At 36.9% G+C, this 19,336-nt stretch overlaps 2 protein-coding genes across 4 annotated transcripts; one reads left to right on the forward strand and one right to left on the reverse strand.

Moving 5' to 3' along the window:
- Positions 1 to 6,561: 6,561 nt before the first annotated feature.
- On the reverse strand, positions 6,562 to 16,281 carry LOC106740643 (dnaJ homolog subfamily C member 5). Of its 3 annotated transcripts, none has more exons than XM_014611887.1 (7): positions 16,051 to 16,281; positions 15,069 to 15,207; positions 14,812 to 14,964; positions 14,454 to 14,585; positions 12,125 to 12,181; positions 9,213 to 9,393; positions 6,562 to 6,916 (listed from the first exon to the last, which is right to left on the reverse strand). In XM_014611887.1, the coding sequence occupies exons 1-7, from the start codon at positions 16,068 to 16,070 to the stop codon at positions 6,849 to 6,851; spliced, it is 750 nt and encodes a 249-aa protein (XP_014467373.1). In that variant the 5' UTR covers positions 16,071 to 16,281; the 3' UTR covers positions 6,562 to 6,848. The 3 variants fall into 3 exon arrangements, with proteins under 3 accessions (XP_014467373.1, XP_014467372.1, XP_014467374.1); XM_014611886.1 differs by lacking the exon at positions 16,051 to 16,281 and adding an exon at positions 15,831 to 15,925; XM_014611888.1 differs by lacking the exons at positions 12,125 to 12,181; positions 16,051 to 16,281 and adding an exon at positions 15,831 to 15,926.
- Positions 16,282 to 17,032: 751 nt separating this feature from the next.
- On the forward strand, positions 17,033 to 19,322 carry LOC106740644 (U6 snRNA-associated Sm-like protein LSm1). The gene is made up of 4 exons (XM_014611889.1): positions 17,033 to 17,131; positions 17,193 to 17,486; positions 18,392 to 18,576; positions 18,906 to 19,322. The coding sequence occupies exons 2-4, from the start codon at positions 17,441 to 17,443 to the stop codon at positions 19,077 to 19,079; spliced, it is 405 nt and encodes a 134-aa protein (XP_014467375.1). The 5' UTR covers positions 17,033 to 17,131; positions 17,193 to 17,440; the 3' UTR covers positions 19,080 to 19,322.
- The last annotated feature ends 14 nt before the right edge of the window (positions 19,323 to 19,336 follow it).

Genomic DNA, 19,336 nt, shown 5'->3' on the forward strand with positions numbered 1-19,336 from the left:
CATAGACTGTACTCAAAGCAACAATCCACGGATTGTCCAGCAATTGTGAAAATAACTAAAGTTTGAGTAACCAGAGTTACGATATTAAACACACATATTTCCTGTTGCATAGATCGAGTTGATTCGGGAATCTTTCCCCGTAGAATACGCGTTTTATTCGTCGGCATACTTCTACTCGACCGGAGTATCGGAGTATCGAAGTATCGGAGCAATTTTTTATTTGAATCTAGCATATTTTTTTTTGTGTAGAAATTTGCCTACTTGAGAATCACTTTATTGACATCAACATTTGTGTCATCAGTATTTATGAGGTTGAATTAAGCATATATTAGATTGATTCAGAGATCTTTTCTCCTGACAAATATATTTCAATTACCGGCATATTTCTATTTGAAAATTGTTATTTCGTTCATATCAATATTTGTTTAGCTTTTATGGGGAAAAACTCTGAAATCGACCTCATTTCTTAGCTAATTGCATGTATTAGGTTGATTCGGAAGTATTTTTCCATAGAATACACACATGATTTGTTGGCATGTTTCCATTTGAAAACTATTTTACTTAGATCAACACTTACTCGACGTTCAGGAAAAGACTTTTGAACCAACTTACTTCTTAGTTAATTGCATATATATTAGATCTATTCGGAAGTCTCTTCCTATAAAATACATACTTTATTCGCCGATATATTTTCGTTTGAAGACTGCTTTGTTAAAATCACAACACTTGTTCAGCGTTTATGGGAAAATATTTCCGAATTAACCTCACGTACTTCTTAGCTAATTTTATTAGCTCCCTATATACATATATATATATANTTCTTCAACGCTTCATACTTAATCGAAAGAGATCGTAATAGTAATCGGCAACGTTATAATAGCGCCGGCCATAAGTGACGACCCTCGTGGCGGTCAACGTATTAACATTCGTTCGGATATATACACAGATACACGGCGCTTTTACACAAGCGTCAATTGACTATCGTGCACGGATTTCGAAAAATTCACGGAATGTATGGAAGAGCTCTGAGAATCTGTCTGTTTCGCGTGGTGGACTTCTTTACGCGCCCGTACTTTTCGCTGCCTCTCTCTCTCTCTCTCTCTCTTTTTCTCTCGCACGTCGCATCTCTCGACGTCGTGTAACAAACATTCCACGGAATGCGAGCGAAGAATGATATCTCTTTGTGGCGAGCCTTCGCGATCGTTTGCCGAGCGAGACTTGTCCCGTCGAAGAATTCGATCGCGTTAGTGAAATGATAGTAGGATATATTCGTCAAAGATTATTTAATTGATGAAAATTACCTAGTTACTTCCATTACCGTCTCCGTACACGGTAAACTCATTTTACCGGAGATTGTGGGTAATGGGCGATTTCGGTACGGAGATACAACGAGCGATCGTGAAGTCGAGTGAAATCTCACTGAGTGGACCGATAAATACGTGAATTGAGAATACACGCAAAAAACGCTGTTACATCAGTATAATCGGTTGAAAGGAGATATTGTCATTTGAAATTGTTGTTTTGCAGGTGATTTGTACACAAAGGAAAATGCTAGATTCGAGTAAATATTTACACCAACACTTCTTAGCGAATTTTTAATTGGATTAAGTAAATTTTACTTGAATCAAGTAAATATATTTTACTGTGATAATTTACTTAGAAAATATTTTACTTGAATCAAGTAAATGTTACTCGATCCAAGTAACAATTTGCTAAGAAGTGTCGAGATAATTATTTATTTGAATTTAGCGCATTTTCTTTTTGTGTTTGTTTGAAGCGCATTTTTTTTAACTATAAGACGTACAATTTGAAAGTTTTGTATCAATATTTATCTATGGTTTAACTACATACATAATAATTTCCATAGATTATTATCTTTAATATTAATAAAGTTCGTCTTTACCCCAATGGAGAATAAAAATTGATTTTTTATGAAATGCACATTTAAAAGAAAAAAATCGATTTTCGACTGGTTTTTTCAGATCTGAGAGTCCTTAAAAATCGAAATGTTAAAGATATTGACTTCATCATAGTAGGGACAATAATCGCAAATTTTGTAGTTTAACACGTTTGGTACCACCGCCGCATATATACGATTCTTGTATCTGAGTCCACCGTCGCAGATGTGCGGTGTGGGTTCTTTATCAGTTTATAATAACGTATTGCAATAAATTTGAAAATGAACAGTATTGTTGAGCTAAAAAGCAATAAAATAGATGTAAGATATCCTTAGTCTAGAGATAATTACATTTTTATGTTATAAATATATCCTAAAAAGACCCATGTCAATTGGGGACATATATTCTAACAAAAAACACCCTGGGTTGTGATGCAAGATTCCTTTCTCAGATCCTGGTAGCGAACATGTTAATAATTTCTTCGTCGTTTTGGTTTCGGAAACTTATAACGTCCGAAATCGTAATAATCAACCTTTTGCGTTCAGTATCAACAAAATTACTTATAATATACTTTATTAATATTAAGATAATAATGTACAGCAATTAGCGTATATAACTAAAGCATAAGTAAAATGTAAATATTTATGCAAAACTTCAGAATTATATGTCATGGTTAAAACAAAATTCTAAAAAATTACCTACCAAATGAAATGTTCCAAATGAGAATACTCCTTTATCGTCATGATTGCAATAAATCTCCTTCAATAGCAATATTGTTGAGATTAATATTAGGGTTGCTGAAACAATGTATAATTGTAACACCGTATGGTTAATTTCAATAATATTGCTGTTGAATGAAGGTTTATTTACTCCAATTACGGCGCTCTTGATCAAATCTATTGGCGCGAAAACACATTCTTTTCCGTGTAAAATTCGATCGAAGGATAACGCCTTGTGACCTATGTAAAAAAACTCAATGGCTTGTAATTTCTTGGTAATCAATTTCGGGGGTACAATTTCGCGATGTATCTCGGGGACAAGAATAAATACAACTAAATAACGAGAGAATCGCGTAAATTTCTTCGTGGACTTAAATAGGCCTCAAAGAAACAGCCTGTAAACACCTACGCGTCTCCTCTACAAGGAATTCGCTGCCTTAGCCCTTTGCAGTCCCCCTCCATTCTCTTCGTGCGTTACGTTACATTGATTTCTTTCACTGTGATACATTTACGTTTTTCTTTTTTTTCTTCTTTGCATTACACGTTATATAAATTACATATATATAGTTATCGTTCACACATTAAATTGTTCGCGTAAAGTTCGTTTAATAGAATTTTGAAGATACTTTTGAATGTGTGCGTGTGCCGATAATACTTGTCGCTTACACGATCACACATCTGGGAAATACAGACAAATATATTAGATAATTAAAGAAATTGTGTATTGCACGCACGCGCAACACTGTTTACAATCGCGATACGGCGCAAACGTCCAGATTAATCGATAGATAGATAACGATATACCGCTGATATATGGGATTATATTTTCTTACGAAAAAGTTACAACCCCGGGAAAATAATTTAAAGCTTACCTCAGCTTCTCATGCCTGTACCTGTCAAGCATCATTACGGAATACACCGCGTCAGAGCTCTCTCTCTCTCTCTCTCTCTCTCTCTCTCTCTCTCTCTCTCTCTCTCTCTCACTTTTTAATTTCCCCATCTCTCTAATAAGTCAATGCAATATGTATGTACGCATGGGTGTTTATGTACCCGACAAATTATATAAGTTTGAAACACTGAGAGAGTGAAATTATAGCGGAATAATAAATAATTTATATTGAAGCCTAGTTTCAAAAAACTCTTGTCCAGACAATCTTCTTTCGCTAGTAATATCAAATCTTATTAGCAACGAGTGATTTTGAGACCACTCTGTACATGTATTTAGAAATAGTAAATCTAACATATTCGCTTGTCTCGAAGTAATCAAACGTGCGGGCGAAGTGTCTTCCGAGTACGTGATGTTCTTTTCTTTTTTTTTTTGCTTTGCACGAGGAAAGGCAACGTCCTTATTTTATCCTTTGTGTTAACACAATTCGACTTGTTCGAAGACAGTCGTTCGTTTGCTCTCTCTCTCTCTCTCTCTCTCTCTCTCTCTCTCCGAAGGAACGGAGCCTCGCGGGCACGCTCAACTTGCCGCGCGAGCGTTCCACAATCCGTGCCGTCGGCAATGCGATTCCGACGTCTCACGAGATCGATGTGAAAAGCGCGATTCTCAGATGACCGTGACGCGAAGGACGAGTGAAACGCAGTGACAGAAATTGTCATACGAATTTCCAAGTGAGATCGAATTGAAAATCGATGTTATACATTATCCGGGCGGCACAAGTTTCGAAGAGATACAAAGACGTGCAGAAGACATCTAAAAAGAGTAAGGCATCTTTCATCAGACGCCTTTAAGACATCTATTCGGGATTTGTGTCGCCTGGATTGTCTTCGAATAAACCTCTGATGTCGTTAGCCGCGTACGAGATCGAGCGCAAGTGCGAAAATTCACACTGAAAACGGTGATAATCATTATTTGTCTCGATGTCGCATCTTTTTTTTTTCCTTTTCCTTTTACGCACGTAGCTAAAGATCGTTAAATTAGTGTTATTCACCTGCGAATTCTCCCTCCCTCCATATATTCTAATATTACCGATACAACTAATATACAGGACGCACGGTAAAATGCGAGACTAGCGTGCGATTGTATTTTTGGATAACGTCGAGTTTTGGATCTCTTCTTGCTTATAAATTACCGCATTCTTCAAAAGTCCAACGAAATAATGCAATGAAAATAAATAAATATATAAGTATAAATAAATAAAAAATATATATTGTTATATATTATTTTTACAGAGGGTGCAATTGAATGTATATAAATTCTGTATAGTTTCTGTAATTATATTATATATATAATATATTTATATAATATATTATATATATTATAAAGATATATTATAAAGAATATATATATTTTTTTTCTATTATATATATTTAATATATATATATATAATAATATACAATATAATATACACGCAATATACGTCAATCATTAAGACAAGAATTAAATTCTTATTAAGGGATAATGTTTTCGCGAACTGAATTAATTAGCGGTAAAAGAGACGTTCTGTCACTCATTCACATTTCGCTTAAATCTTACAACTTCATGATTAGGCTCTCGGATGACCGGATTCATCGAGAAATACATCTACAGTCTCGATCGATAGTCTCGCATTTTCTACACATTCTGCACGATTATTAAATCCGATTATTATATTAACTTAAGAACCCTCTCTTTTGATTCGAGGGACAAACGTTCAGATTAAAATACCGATCGATTAACGTGTAAATATCTTAGAGAGAAGTTAAAGCTTATCGTTTTACAGATAGCTAATAAGTAATTTCAATAATGTACATATCAGTGGGAGAACCGATAATTCACGTCGTAAAGGCTTCGTCGTCGTCTTACTTCACCATCTTCGTTCGTGTATAATATATGAATGTTTTAGAAATTCCACACTGGTGACCGACCGGGAGAAAGCACGAAGTACTTCACGCACACAGAGGCATTAAAGGATTCGAATTACAAAATATGTACTTTCATTCGCGCACGTGAAAAGAATCAATCGCAAAGTATAATTGCATGGTTTCCCCTCTAACGGATCGCCTCGTTAAATTACACAGGATAATAATGTGTACACTCGTTTGCAGAACGGTTTCAGCACGTTTCGTTCAACACGCTATAGAACGCAACCGACGCCCAATGGGAACATTTTTTTTAGCAACTCACGTAACGCATACACGGAGAAAATATTATATAGCGTGTTTTATACAAATTCTTTTCAATTTTACCACGTTTTCCAGTAGGACCCGAATATATTGTCAGTAGAGTTCATCTTAGCTATGCTAGCATGCTAGCTAATAATAATCTCTAATAGTTCTGATTATTTAACATGTCGCAAAGCATGCTTAGAAACTAACTAATATTCTTACAAAAATTTGTCTTTCGTTCTTTTTTGCTGTATCATCTCTATAAGCGAGTGTGTTATTTCTTTTCGTACAAAGAGCATGTTTTTTTTTTCATATACTTAATGAAATAAAATTAAATATGCTAATGAACATAATAAATTATGTTAAAAAACATAGACTTTAATTCTTAAAATATTATCCAATCGGCATCCATAATTAATCGAGTATTTCCAAATGAAACATAATACATCTGAAAGTCTATAGATAGTACTTTTATTGTTTAATCAGTGACACAAGTTAAATATTTTACTTACAAATAGCACACTAAAAAAATACTGTTTATAAATTACACAGCTCAAGAGAAACTGATAAGAACAGAAAATGAATTCGCGACTGTGATAAGATAGAAACTGATAAGACCAAGAGTCTTATATAATACTTAGTAAATACTTGATTACTTACGGATATTGCTAATATAAATAGCACACATGTGAGACGGAAGGAGAATAAATTAAGAGACAGAATGTCGATATGTTCCTCAATTACAAAATTCTAGAGTGATTTTTACTACAAAATTCCTTCCGTGTAGGTTTTCTGGTTGGACGTTTCAATGCGTCGAACCAAAAAAAAAAAAAAAAAAAAAAAANCAGCAAACAAGTGCACCTACATATCAAAAAGATCCTGCAAAAGATAAAAATTAATTAAAAAAAAGAGTGCACGATAATTATCTGTAGGATAACGAGGGCCTGGCGAGATCCGCTCGTGGAAAGAAAATAGAAGAAGAAAGAAGGATTCGTTACATCAAACCGATCGCAGACTACCCTACCGAGAGACAATGAACGTAGTTATTATGATCTACCGTGTGTCGATGAGCTATTCGTAGGGACTCGGCGCTATAAGTATGAATCAGTGCTCGCGATGGCTTTTCCACGTGTTCAGTCTACCATCTGGTTGGTCCGGTGTCGCTCGTGGCTGCATTCGCTCCTATGAATGGATTTGTGGCAGCCGCTAGATTGAAATATCGTATTAGTAATGACGAATGGTTAGTGCGTCGCGTTGATCTCTATCTACTTTTTTTTTTCTTTTCTTTGTTTCGCCAGCAAAACACGCGTTTGCAGCGAAAATTCGACGAGATGATTCAGCGAACTCGGTATGCTCTCTCTCTCTCTCTTTTCTACGAAATGTTATATACACAGCGATCTGCATCGTGATCATAGGAACCGGATGAGTCGCGTTTTCGGGACGCATCCGGGGAACGTGCGGAAATTGCCTTGAAAAGTAAAAAAAAAGAAAGAAAAAAAAACAAGGAGAACAAGGAGAGATACACTACCGGAGATAAAGCTGGCCTTATCATAAGCTACGTAGTAGTCTCGGTCAAGTACGATGCAATGGTACTTCGAAACAAAACTCTTGTGGTGCTAGTTGAAAGTGAGTTCGATGGCGATTGCAACAAAATTGCGATGCGACGCGATCGTCGGCTCAAAACGGCGCGCTAAAAACGGTGGACAGCGCAGGATACAATTGGGAGTGACGGCAAAAGAAAGAGAACTGTGCGAGGCGCATAATCACGTAGTATGTACATATATATGTATATATATATTTTTTTTTTCGTTATTTTACGACGAAACATAATACGGACTCATATGGACACCTAACCTGGACAGAAGTTAGACGGATTGAGAGGATTCACTCTCTTTAGTGAAATCTTTTAAAACAGACGTGATATATATGACATGTACGACACGATCGTGGCTGCGGAGATTGCGCGGTAAAACCGTCGAATGCTCTCGTTAAAGCGTCGAAAAGCGCGACGAGGAATGATAACAGTGGCGTAAAAACCGTATCTCAGCGTTTTTCTCTTATCATTTATGCCGATATATAAACGACGGAGCGAGAGATGGACCTCTTGTTAAAAGTTCGTTCTCTTCTCTCTCTTTCTCTCTCTTGGCATCTTGGTACGCGTACTGGCATGTACAATTCTTCGGATGCTAACTAAAACTAAATCATTAACTTTGCGGCGCATTCTCGCGTGTTCATCATCGCGCTACGCAAGAAAACCATACAACGGGAAATCGCGCGACGAACACGCATAAATATAAAATACCCTCGGGAGAATTTGCTTTTAAGTATCGTTCAGCGCAACATATACCAGGTGTCCCGGCACCATCGCACGACACCTCAAGAGCGTATTCCGAAGCTCGGACTTGTGAAGCCGAAAGCTTTTAACACGTCATCATTTAAACAAACTTCCACAGTTTGTTATTTAAACAAACCACAATTTTCCCCCACTGTGTGTATTTTTATTGACCGAACTTTCAATTACGAAGAATTCTGTTGAAATATACTATACTATACTTGAGAAATCAGCTGAAAGAATCGGTTAAATAAATAAATAAAATAAATAATGAATTTTGTTATTCACTTGGCTACTTGAAGCGTAACTCGCGAAAATCGGTCGTCTTTTTCATCGATTTATTAATTCCAACAATTTAAAGATAAGCACATATCTCGAAATATTTTTGTATTAAGATTTTCGACTTTAATTGAACTTCAGAACACGCTATTGTAACGTTGTGTGATGGTTGTTACGGACATCTCGTATGAAACATTCTTCTTTTCTCGCGTGATATCTGCCCAATATCGAGAACAGAGAAATGCCCCTGTTCGATTACTGGAAGACAGTATCTCCAATACTGTTTTAATAGCCTTCACCGACGGCTGACCCGTGCACTGGCAGAGGAATATCGCGGGTAGAGAGAAAAGAATACCGCCGTGGCATCACACGGATGAGACACGAAAGAAATCTAACACCTAAGTTACGACGTTCTCTACATATAGCTTCACACACAATGATTCTACGACTAATTTCTAATTCGTATTTCGAGCGTGATCACACTGAGACTGTATATCAAACAAAAGACGCGCGACGGAGGGGAGGGGGGAGAGTGTCGTCGTCACTTCGGAGGCGTAATAATGCCTTCTTCAACGCAGCGGAATCGTTTTCTCCAGGAAGGACGGGGAAGAGGGTGAGGGAATCTGTCAAGCAAAAACACGGAGGTGAGGGAAACAAAAGGTATTATATAATTAGTAAAGGAGAAATAAAAAAAGGGTGGAACAAAAGAGACAAAGAGCGGGTAACAACAGAAGAGGAGAAAAGGACACCATGGACGATGTCGAAGAAGGGGGGGAGAGAGGGGGCGCCGAAAAAAGGCGAGAGATGGCGGATAGTCGGACGACTGTGATACCAAAGAAGGATGTAACAACTCATAAGTATAGGCTCTCTACGTTCAAGAACTCGTAATACCAGTGGTATAAATCACACGATCGCCGCCGCTGTTTAGATTCGTGTTTTCGTTAACCGTAGTCGTCGGCGCCGCTGATCCCGGCGCGGGCATGGCGAATATAGGCTGCTGTACGTTGGACGCGTTTTGCGATGCGCCGCTCTGCGGTTGAGCCGTCACAGCGTCCTCGTCGCTCTCCTCTTCCTGCGAACGCACATTTGCAACATCGAGAGTGACATAATGCCAATACAATATGTACATATGTGTATACAGAAGCATCTGCCGGGCTATTTATATCCGCGGGCAAGTAAACTCTACTTGAAACGCAGCTTACCGCTCTTGCCGCGCGAAACATTTCCCGCGTGAGCGAATGTATATTTCTTTGTTATCGGTTTTTCTTCCTGGCTCCCTCATTCCATACCTGAATACACTTAGACCCGTATTCAACGGTTCGTCACTTGAAACTTCGTCTCATACGATACTTGAATGTAGAATTTTTCAAGTAAATCGCGCAATTAGAAGTGTAATGTCATATGATGATTCGACTGAAAAATTCCGACTCAGTTCGAAATTCATATTCAGGCATCTCACATAAAGACACGTTTCAAGTAACGAATATTAATGTGAGCCTTAGATCCGTATTAATACTTGTTGCTTGAAATTTATCTTGCATAAGATACTCAGATTTGAGTTTAGAATTGAACGTAAGTCCTTTAGTTGGGTCACAATTACAGATATGTCACATATGTCATGATTTAACTGAAAGACTCACATGTAACTGTAAATTCAAATTTGAGTATCTCACATGAGACAAATTTCAAGTAACTATTATTAACATAGGTTTAAAATACGTAATAATAGTTGTTATTTGAAATTTGTTTCATGTGAGATACTCAAATTGGAGTTTATAGTTAGATGTGAGTTTTTTAGTTGAATTACAATTATAAATATAAAATGTCACGTATTATATATATATATATAACTTTTAAGTGAAGAACTTGTGTACATACATATCTAGATAGCTAAATGACGCAGGAGGACGATATATTGACGGCAATATGACGTTTATATCGTCAATATGCCATTAATATACCGCTCTCCAATGGTATTTGGCTATCTAAATACATACAGAGTGTTTGGTTATAAATGTCCGGGCAAATATCTCGTAACTCCTTGAAGTAATAAATATCAATAAAGGAAATTTGGATAGTTTTTAGTCAGCAACGAAATACAAGTAAAATCTTTCTTCGTCTGTGACTTTTCAAAATGTTGAAGTCACTTTTTTTTAAATATTTTATACAAAATCATATAGTTTTCTTTTTAACATAAATCAATTCCTATGTCCATTTCGTGTATAAAAGTAGTATTAGATCATAAAAATAATTTTCTGAGACATTTTACATTTTATTTTAATACTCTTCAATACAGATATGAAATATCTCATATTGTTTTTTCGATAACATTACTTTAACATTTTCATACATAGAATGACAGGTAGAATGGACTGCTATAAGCAAACGTAGAGAAACCTAACAAAAAATTCGTTGCATTTTGCAAATATATCGGGGTGCACCAATGTGTAATAATTAATATCAGTAATCGATTTCTCTCATATTATTACATACAAAAGCGTTAATAATATTATTGAAAAGTGAATACTTTATAACGCTTATAACCAAACACTTTAAACAAATATCCAACTATAATTTCATATTAGAATATTTCACGCGAGACAAGTTTCAAGTAACAACTATTAATACGAACCTTAAACCAGTATCAATAGTTGTTACTTGGAACTTGCCTAATAAGATTTTTGTACTCAGTTTGCCTGTACCGAGACTTGAATTTAAACTTATACGCGTCTTTCAGTTGAATCGCGATTACAGATATAATGTCACGTTATATGATCCAATTGAAAAAAAATTCAATTGAATATTAAGATCCAACACTAAATTCAGACTCGAGTATCTCTTTCACGTTAGACAAATTTCAAGCAACAACTGTCAATACGAGCTTTAGACACACACACACACTAGTGTCACATAAGTAACATTGACTGTATCTTACATTTATGATGAGCTGCAAATGCGCTCGTGTCGAATACTTTCGTACCAGCAGAATTTGATTTTGGAATAGCAGAAATGTGGACAAAGCGCGCGAGGTGAATAGAGGCAACATCGTTGCGCATACATATATCCCTTAGAAGCTTTTTGATTTCGAGCTCTGAGAATTATCTTGGTGTATTAAATTCTTCTAACAAACGTGTAGCTTGGTTCAACCAAAATACACACACCGCCGATAAATCTGTTCCCATTAAGGAAGATTTCCCTCTTGATTTTTCTGTGAATGGTGCATGATACAATTTTGTTTTCGGTCTTTTTCTTTGGATGATGCATTATCTGAATGAAACGAAAGATGAATATACGAAATATCAATGCGTCGTCGAGCGAGAACGAGCTCAACTCCACAGCTCTCTCTTTCCGCGAGAGGTAGAAGAGATATATTACACGGCGAAGAGATGATTGACGACATTTTTACAGATACGTTGCGGAAAATGGTGCGAACTATCGTTCTACGTGTGCTGTAAGATTAACGTGACGGTGTGTATGCTTGGATGGGTTATGTGTGTATGAATGCACGAACAAGTAGCTATTTATAGTGGTTACAGGTATGTCAATTATTGGCGAGAGTATATGAGCGTCACAATAATTTTCGTTCACATATTTCAAAGGTTAATAGTGTGTGTGTGTATGTGCATGTTCGATTGTTACAATGGAGTGTAATTGTGAGAAAACATAGTGTGTGATCTGTGCGAAACCATTCCACCGCTGATATCGGGAGAGAATCGTGAAGCAAAAGGGCACCAATGTTCAAGATCGATCATAGCAAAGTAGAAGAAAAGAAAACAGAAATGTCAAGCGTTATAATGACTTACCTTGCCCAAACCTCGCGGTTGATTTGTCACAACATCAGCCTCTGGATTCAGGTTCCGCTATAATACAATAATAACATAAACAAAATAGCTAAACTATACGTACGCTTTTCTATAAAAAAAAAAACGAGACATAACTTAGCATGCGTGTGACAATAAGAATTCATGCATTTCTTTCCCAATTTCTTTTTTTTCTTTCCATGCGAATTGTCGCATGGATAAAAGACATAGCGATATCTATGAGAACTCATCAAACGGATCGGCAATTCCGTCTGAAACGGGAATGGGGGAGGCGGGAAGAGGTATAGAAAAAAGAAATATACAAAAAGAAGAACGTAGAGTGGACAAAATTAGGGCCGTGTGTGTGTATTCTATGAGAAGTGAACTTTTTTTCTTTTTTCTTTGTACAGGAAAGTGCCGAAATTTCGAGACTATCTACACGATGAAAGCGACGTCTTATTTCGGTGATACGACGGTGAAATTTGTGAAACAATTAACGTGTAGAGATATATCTATGCGGAAGTCGGGTCACACTTCCCCAGTTAAAAAGAACAGCGAGCTGTGCAAAGAATATAATACTAAGCATCTATGGTGCCTCGAATAAGAAGACGTAACAAATAATACTTGCAATTCCGTAGATGAATACAAACTTTTATGCGTATATTGATCAAACTTAAGCCACACGAACTCCTCAAATCGCTCGTCTTCGCAATTAGATATCTATCAAGATGCTCTTTCCCCGCAGATACGTTTTCCAACTGTATGTGTGTGTGCGTGTGTATGTCGGATATTTGTGTATAAGTGTAAAAGAGAATTCAGACCTATATTTCGATTCTTTTATACTCTCTGCATTTCTTGGAGTGAAATATCATTCAAAATAAATGAAAAGGGGCAGTAATTTCACTCGAAACGACAGTGAAAATACTGCTAATCGAAATCACAAGAGACTAATGTTTCACTCAAGTTTAGAGAGTGGATTCCAATTCCATACGAGTGAATGTTTCAAACGATCAGAGTGAATTTGTTTCCGTGACGATAAAATACATCTGATTCGTTCTTCAGTTTCGAGTGAAAATTTCCATTCTGATTCAGAGTGGAGAATTCACTTTGTACGAGTGAACAATCACTCGAATCTGAGTGACCCGACTTTATTTATTTTTTGTTTCGAGTGAAATTTCACCCCAAGAAATTTAGAGAGTAATTCAGCTGGATGTTTAGCTAAAGACTAGATCACAACAGGAAGTAAATGATTGTGAATAAGGAATAGAATCTACAGCAGACTTAGCCGTTTCCTTTCGTTTTTTACAGTCATACTGAATAAATTAACATTTTGACGGCTGCTGACAAGTATAAATGACTTCATTCCGCCAGCAGCTGTCACCTTATAAAGAAACATTTTCCAACGAAAACAATTTGCACAATCATAATTATAATGTTATAAGAGACATACAAAGCTAAATATATGAATTTTTGTATGTACAAGGAAGGTGTTGGTCTCTTTAGATATCGTCTAAGCGAGCCCTCGAAATCCGCCGGCGACGACCGAAAATTTCCTCGAAATAAGCGTGCGGCCGTCGAAGTATTAACATAGAAATAATTGATCGTCTCATCATGCGCCGTAAGTCATGCATTATATGAGCAATATATTACATTGGCTAGATAAAATTCGCGTTCTTGATATCACACATAACGTGCATCGTATGATGGCACACATAAGTTCACTGTTTGGATTGTTCGAGTAGATTGTGAAGATATATAAACGAAAGCGGTAATCTCGTTATGCTATCTCTCTCGTTAAATTGTCAGTATATATATATATATATATATAGCACAACAAAACTTGTTGAACAAAGATGTATGAAGGGAAGTAATATTAGGATGTACATGGAATGAATGCGAACATGAACACCTCCTGCACTATTCACGAGGAATCATATCAGATGCCTTCCATTCACAGAGAGAATACCATCGACAAGAGATATTATTTCTCGGAGCCAAAATTTACTTCTGCTGATAGAAATGCACGTGTTTTCTTTTTTAATAGACCCAAATTGTAATCAGAATTATCAAGATCAACGACATGTTCATATAAGAGGACAATGAAAACTCGAAGGAAGAAACACTACCGACAATTTTTCGGTTTGTTTGGTGTGATCATTTGTAAATGAGAGAATCTTCCCATTGTCGGTAGATATTTGCACATATTTGCGCCAATGAAATCATTGCTGCTGTACGTTTGTTACACACTTTCTTTTCTTACACTTACTCAGTACTAAATCTTCTATAAAACTTATCATTGAGCAGTAATGAGACTTATATGAACGTATTTTACCTGTAAATTATGGTATGCGCCGCTATCCTCCGGGGGAGTCGGTTTACATTTACCGCAACAGAAATTGCAACAGCAACAACAACAGCAACAACAGTAACAAGCGGTGATTAGTCCACAAAACAGGAACAGCGCCTGGAAGAACAAATAAAACATGATATTAGATCACCGCATAATATACGGTTAAGTACTATCGATGATATGAAATTCGTATTCCAATGGAATTATAATAATTGTATTGAGTATCATAATTCAATTGTATTGAAAGAATTGTATCTATGATAAGGCATTTTATCTCAATTCATTTTCTCGGATAAGATATGGACTGAATAACAAGAATTAAATCAATCGATACTCTTACCTTACACCATCCAGAAGTGACAACAAAGTAAGCATTAACGTTTTCTTCTCCAAACTGTTCCGCAACATACAAACCAAGAGATCCATAATTGTCATATATGTTACGCTTTGTTAGATCCGTGAGTATCGCATGTGCCCTGTTTATTTCTTTAAACTGTGAACATACAACATGATTATAAGATATATTTCTGAAAGTATTAACCACATACTACAAGATATTACACACTCGGATACACCCTAATGAGAAATCAGGACTACCTTTTCAGCTGCCTCAGGATTGTTGGGATTCTTGTCAGGATGATACTTCAACGCCAATTTTCTATATGTCTTCTTGATCTCCTCAGAAGTGGCAGTTTTTGGGATTTCCAAAATTTGGTAAAGGGAATCCCCTGCAGTACTGTAAGGAAAGAACAGCAAAATGAATGCCGAATCATTGTCAGTCGTATTAGGCTAAGCAGCATGCTGGCAACTTGTCATATTTCCTGATTAATTTGTTTTTCAAAATCTACCGATTCACTTCTGGTGCATTCATTTGTACATTTAATATTTCGTGAAGAGGAGAGAAGAGAATATATCGGTCACTCTGAACCCACTTCCGAGCAATTAAAAACCACTCTTCTTCTCTTGACAGGTAATCTCTTTGTGAACAATTCATCTTTGTCTTCTTCCGAATGCAGATAGGAAACCTCATAAATTTCCCAGTTACAAGCCGATTACATAGATAAATAAGACTCGAATACCGAGGTTCGAGAGTGAAAAAATGATGGAGTGTAAAGTGAGACAGATCACGATAACCTATAGGATTACAGCAAGCTGTCTCACTTTACACACGACGCCCGTCGGATTGAAACGTCTGCGAAGACTTGGTTAACGTTCGCACGGCCTCACCGCGACGTTTTCTCATCGAGTCAAGCTCGTGTTTACGCCCCGGGCAACGAATGTTGTTTCTTTAAACGAACAATGTCCGCGTTGCGCGCGGCTGACGACCGGTAGGACGAGGTAAAAAAAAGGAGAAGTTACGATAGTCTTTCTGGCTCCATTGCCATCGAAAGTCAGTTAATCCTAGGTGCGTCGCATTCCCGTGAGAGAGAAACTGAGCTTATCGGCGACGACTGACGCATCGAGCGTTCTCAGGAAAACGAGAACTCAGCAAAGGGAAGCCGATAAGATGCACGAGCAGATAAAAGCGCTGGCGCGCCGACTGGGCGTCTTCGTAGTTGCGGACAGATTTCCTACTCACGACATTTTTCTCCTGTCCATGGCGAACGACGGACCTCGTTGACTGATCGACTTCTCAAGCGGATTTATCGAACTGCGAACCCCTTCGCGCGTCTCCACGAAGCGATCACTACGCGGACATCTCCTTCGATATGTCGTACGAAAATACGCGCATCGTTCCAGCAGAGGTGTGCCAGAGCATCACCAACAAGCACACGAAAGGCGATTCAATATTTTAGTTCGACCAGTCAGCGCGAATGCGCCAAGTGGCGCTGGCTGCTGCCAGTTAGGAACGATTCACAGGTATTCGATTCGCGCGTATCCGAGGCCGACGTAGCAACGATCTGACGTCCAACCGGATGCTGCGATTTCAAACTAGCGCTAACCATCGTTTCTTCCCTCTATTATACATGCTGAGACACTTCGTCTATCGTTGTAACACGTGCAAAGTGCACGTGTTACATAATAGGTAGAATGTACCAGTGTCTGTGTGTGTAGGTACAATGAGAGAGCAAAACACTGGTTAGCACAAGTTTGAAAGCGCAGCAGTGCATCCAATGGGAGAACTCGCTCTCTAGGAACCGCGGCCGCGACGTTCGTGGCGTCGATCGCGAATCTTTTCCAGCGTGAACTCGTGAAAATAGAAAATATTTTTTATGTTTTCGAAATGAAAAATTTTCACTTTTTACGAATTTACGTCAGATTAAGAAATTCATAATCGACTCTCTTATTTTTAGAAATTTCATTATTATTTTTATCCAGAGGATGATCACATGAATCTCTTCCTCTAACATGAACTCATGAAAAATGAACTTTTTTAAATATTTTCGAGATAACAAGTTTTCTTGTTTTACGAGTTTATATCGGATGACATCTTATTGACGGCAATATGAGGTCTCCAATGTCAATATGACGTCTCCTGACGTCGCTCTGTTATCTGGGAAGAGATTTACAATCTCCTGACCTTCTAATCTTTTAAAATTATTATTCTTATCTGGGAAATGATTGTGAATCTTGTCCTGTACTCGTTCCTGTGAACTCGTGGAAAATCAACATTTACAAATACTTTGACGTTAGAAAACGTTAACTTTTCATCAATTTACGTGAGTGAAAATAATTTTGATAATTGACCCTCTGAAATGATTTTTTCGTCGATAATTGCAGATCGCTGCCCGTCTATGCTTTCTGATGATCGGTTATGCAGTGCGTCGGTCGATGCGGATCTCGCGGGACTTACGACAGATATCGTCATCGACGATGTCGAAGCGCGGCTATGGAAGCCGAGAAGCAGAGAGCGATTTCGTGGAGTCAACAAGTGAAATTTACTTGAGCTGCAGATATCGTCATCGAAAAAATTTATAATATCGGCAATTTCTAATAAGTGATTGAATTGTCAGATCAACGATCGCGAAATGAATATCGTGCCAGGAACAGCGTCGTTGCTCGAGGAACTCGACAGTATGTGTTCTAGTTTGACGATTATCTTGTGCATAAATCGACTATAGATATATATATATAAAACTCATACGCCGGCCTAATTGTTGTAATCGTTATAATATTTTCGCTGCAAATGAAGTATCCTAATATTCGTATCGGGATACGATGCTCAGAAATACAGAAATACAGTCTTGAAATATTCAACAGAGTCTCTTGAAGTTCTAAAAAAATATTACAAATTATTCAGATTATCTGTCAAATCAACACAAAGTTGTAGTACAAACGTGAGTTCTCATTAAATTGCATATCAGATGAAAACTTTTAGTTCACATTGTCCTATGATCTAGTAGTCAAAGAGCTAATTTTCGAATCATATAAATTTCACTTCGTTTTCTTTAACCCTTAAATGCATAGTGTTGCAAATTTGCAACATATTTATATTTCCTGTTTGTCGAGATCAAAGGCACATCTAAACGTGGAAGACCAAATTCTTCCTTAGAACGAAACATACAATCCAAAAGGCACAAAAGCAATGCTCAACATATGCCTCAGATTTTTTTAAATATTTTTCTCATTTTCTGGGACTACCTATGAACCTAAAAAAAAAAATAATTCAGTAATAAAAAAAAATTCTTATATTTAAGGGTTAACGAGTATAACATATTACGAAGAAAAATCAAGTTCGTCAGATTAACTCGTAATCTTAAATAATATAATTCCTGTTTCCTAGAAATTTAAATTTAAAACAGTTTAGAAACAAGTTTAGAAGTTTAGGAATAATAATCTTCGATCATACATGTGTAAATTTCTTATTACTGAAACGCTTCGTATTCGTAACAACTGTTTTAATAATTACTCAATACAAAAGTCTAATGAAATGATTAAATGCATTTTTCAGTCATCTTACACTTACTTCTTATCCATAGAAAAACTGATGGTTTTACTCAGAGATGGCAGAACACTGATCGGTTATCTCAGAAGTGTGGACCAATTTGCCAATATCGTATTACACCGTACCATCGAAAGGATTCATGTTGGCAAAGAGTACGGTGATATTCCAAGAGGTATATTTATAGTGAGAGGTGAAAATGTTGTTCTTTTGGGAGAAATAGTAAGTATACATGTCACATTTAAATATATAGGAAAGAGTTGCTTAATATATACTAGTTACTTAAATTGTACTTTATCTTTTTTTCCCTGAAATTATTGAATAAGTGCAAACTACTGATGAATATATATTAGAATAAAAACGAGCAATGGACAAGATAACCACAACTTTAACAGATAGTACTGTTCTCTGTATGATATAAACATTCTAAAAAAATGCCTTATAATAATGCCTTAAATGTCTTCATTCACGGTTTTGCCAACTCTGCCCTATATTAGTAAGTATTGAAAATAAAATATCAAGGTACTGAAATAAACATCTCTATTATAAAGGATAGAGAAAAAGAAAAGGTTTTGCCTCTGACGCAAGTGACAGTGGACGACATACTGGACGCCCAGAGACGCGAGCAAGAATTGAAGCAAGATCAGAAACGACTGAGGAACAAAGCTCTGAAAGAGCGCGGTCTTTCGTACATGCCGGACTTGAATCACGACGATATGTTCTGACCTACGAATGTATCTGCTTCTCCCCTATCTAATCTACCTTTGTGCGACACCGATGATTACAAAGTTCGCTGTACCCCACTTTCCATTTAATGATGCATCTTTCGTGGATCGATGATCATTGTACGTAAGATCTGTGTGTACACAGTCGAATGCTTAAAGATTGCGACGCTTTTACCTTGATGAAACACGGCATTTGTTGCGCAACTCGTCGAAATGAAGGTGCTGCAACTTTTATACATTTAACTGTAGAAAGAAGG

Source organism: Dinoponera quadriceps, unplaced genomic scaffold (assembly GCF_001313825.1).
Source record: "Dinoponera quadriceps isolate SergipeBrazil2010 unplaced genomic scaffold, ASM131382v1 scaffold278, whole genome shotgun sequence".
Taxonomy (NCBI): domain Eukaryota; kingdom Metazoa; phylum Arthropoda; class Insecta; order Hymenoptera; family Formicidae; genus Dinoponera; species Dinoponera quadriceps.

Excerpts from the sequence above, each read along its gene's own strand:
- LOC106740643 (XM_014611886.1), bottom strand. The coding sequence starts at position 15,856 with ATGGCAATGGAGCCAGAAAGACTATC. Across the intron at positions 14,965-15,068 it reads ATCCTGAGGCAGCTGAAAAG|TTTAAAGAAATAAACAGGGC; the intron begins GTAGTCCTGATT and ends GTATGTTCACAG. Across the intron at positions 12,182-14,453 it reads GCGCATACCATAATTTACAG|CGGAACCTGAATCCAGAGGC; the intron begins GTAAAATACGTT and ends ATTGTATTATAG.
- LOC106740644 (XM_014611889.1), top strand. The coding sequence starts at position 17,441 with ATGAATATCGTGCCAGGAACAGCGTCGTTGCTCGAGGAACTCGACA. Across the intron at positions 17,487-18,391 it reads GTTGCTCGAGGAACTCGACA|AAAAACTGATGGTTTTACTC; the intron begins GTATGTGTTCTA and ends TCTTATCCATAG. Across the intron at positions 18,577-18,905 it reads TTGTTCTTTTGGGAGAAATA|GATAGAGAAAAAGAAAAGGT; the intron begins GTAAGTATACAT and ends TCTATTATAAAG.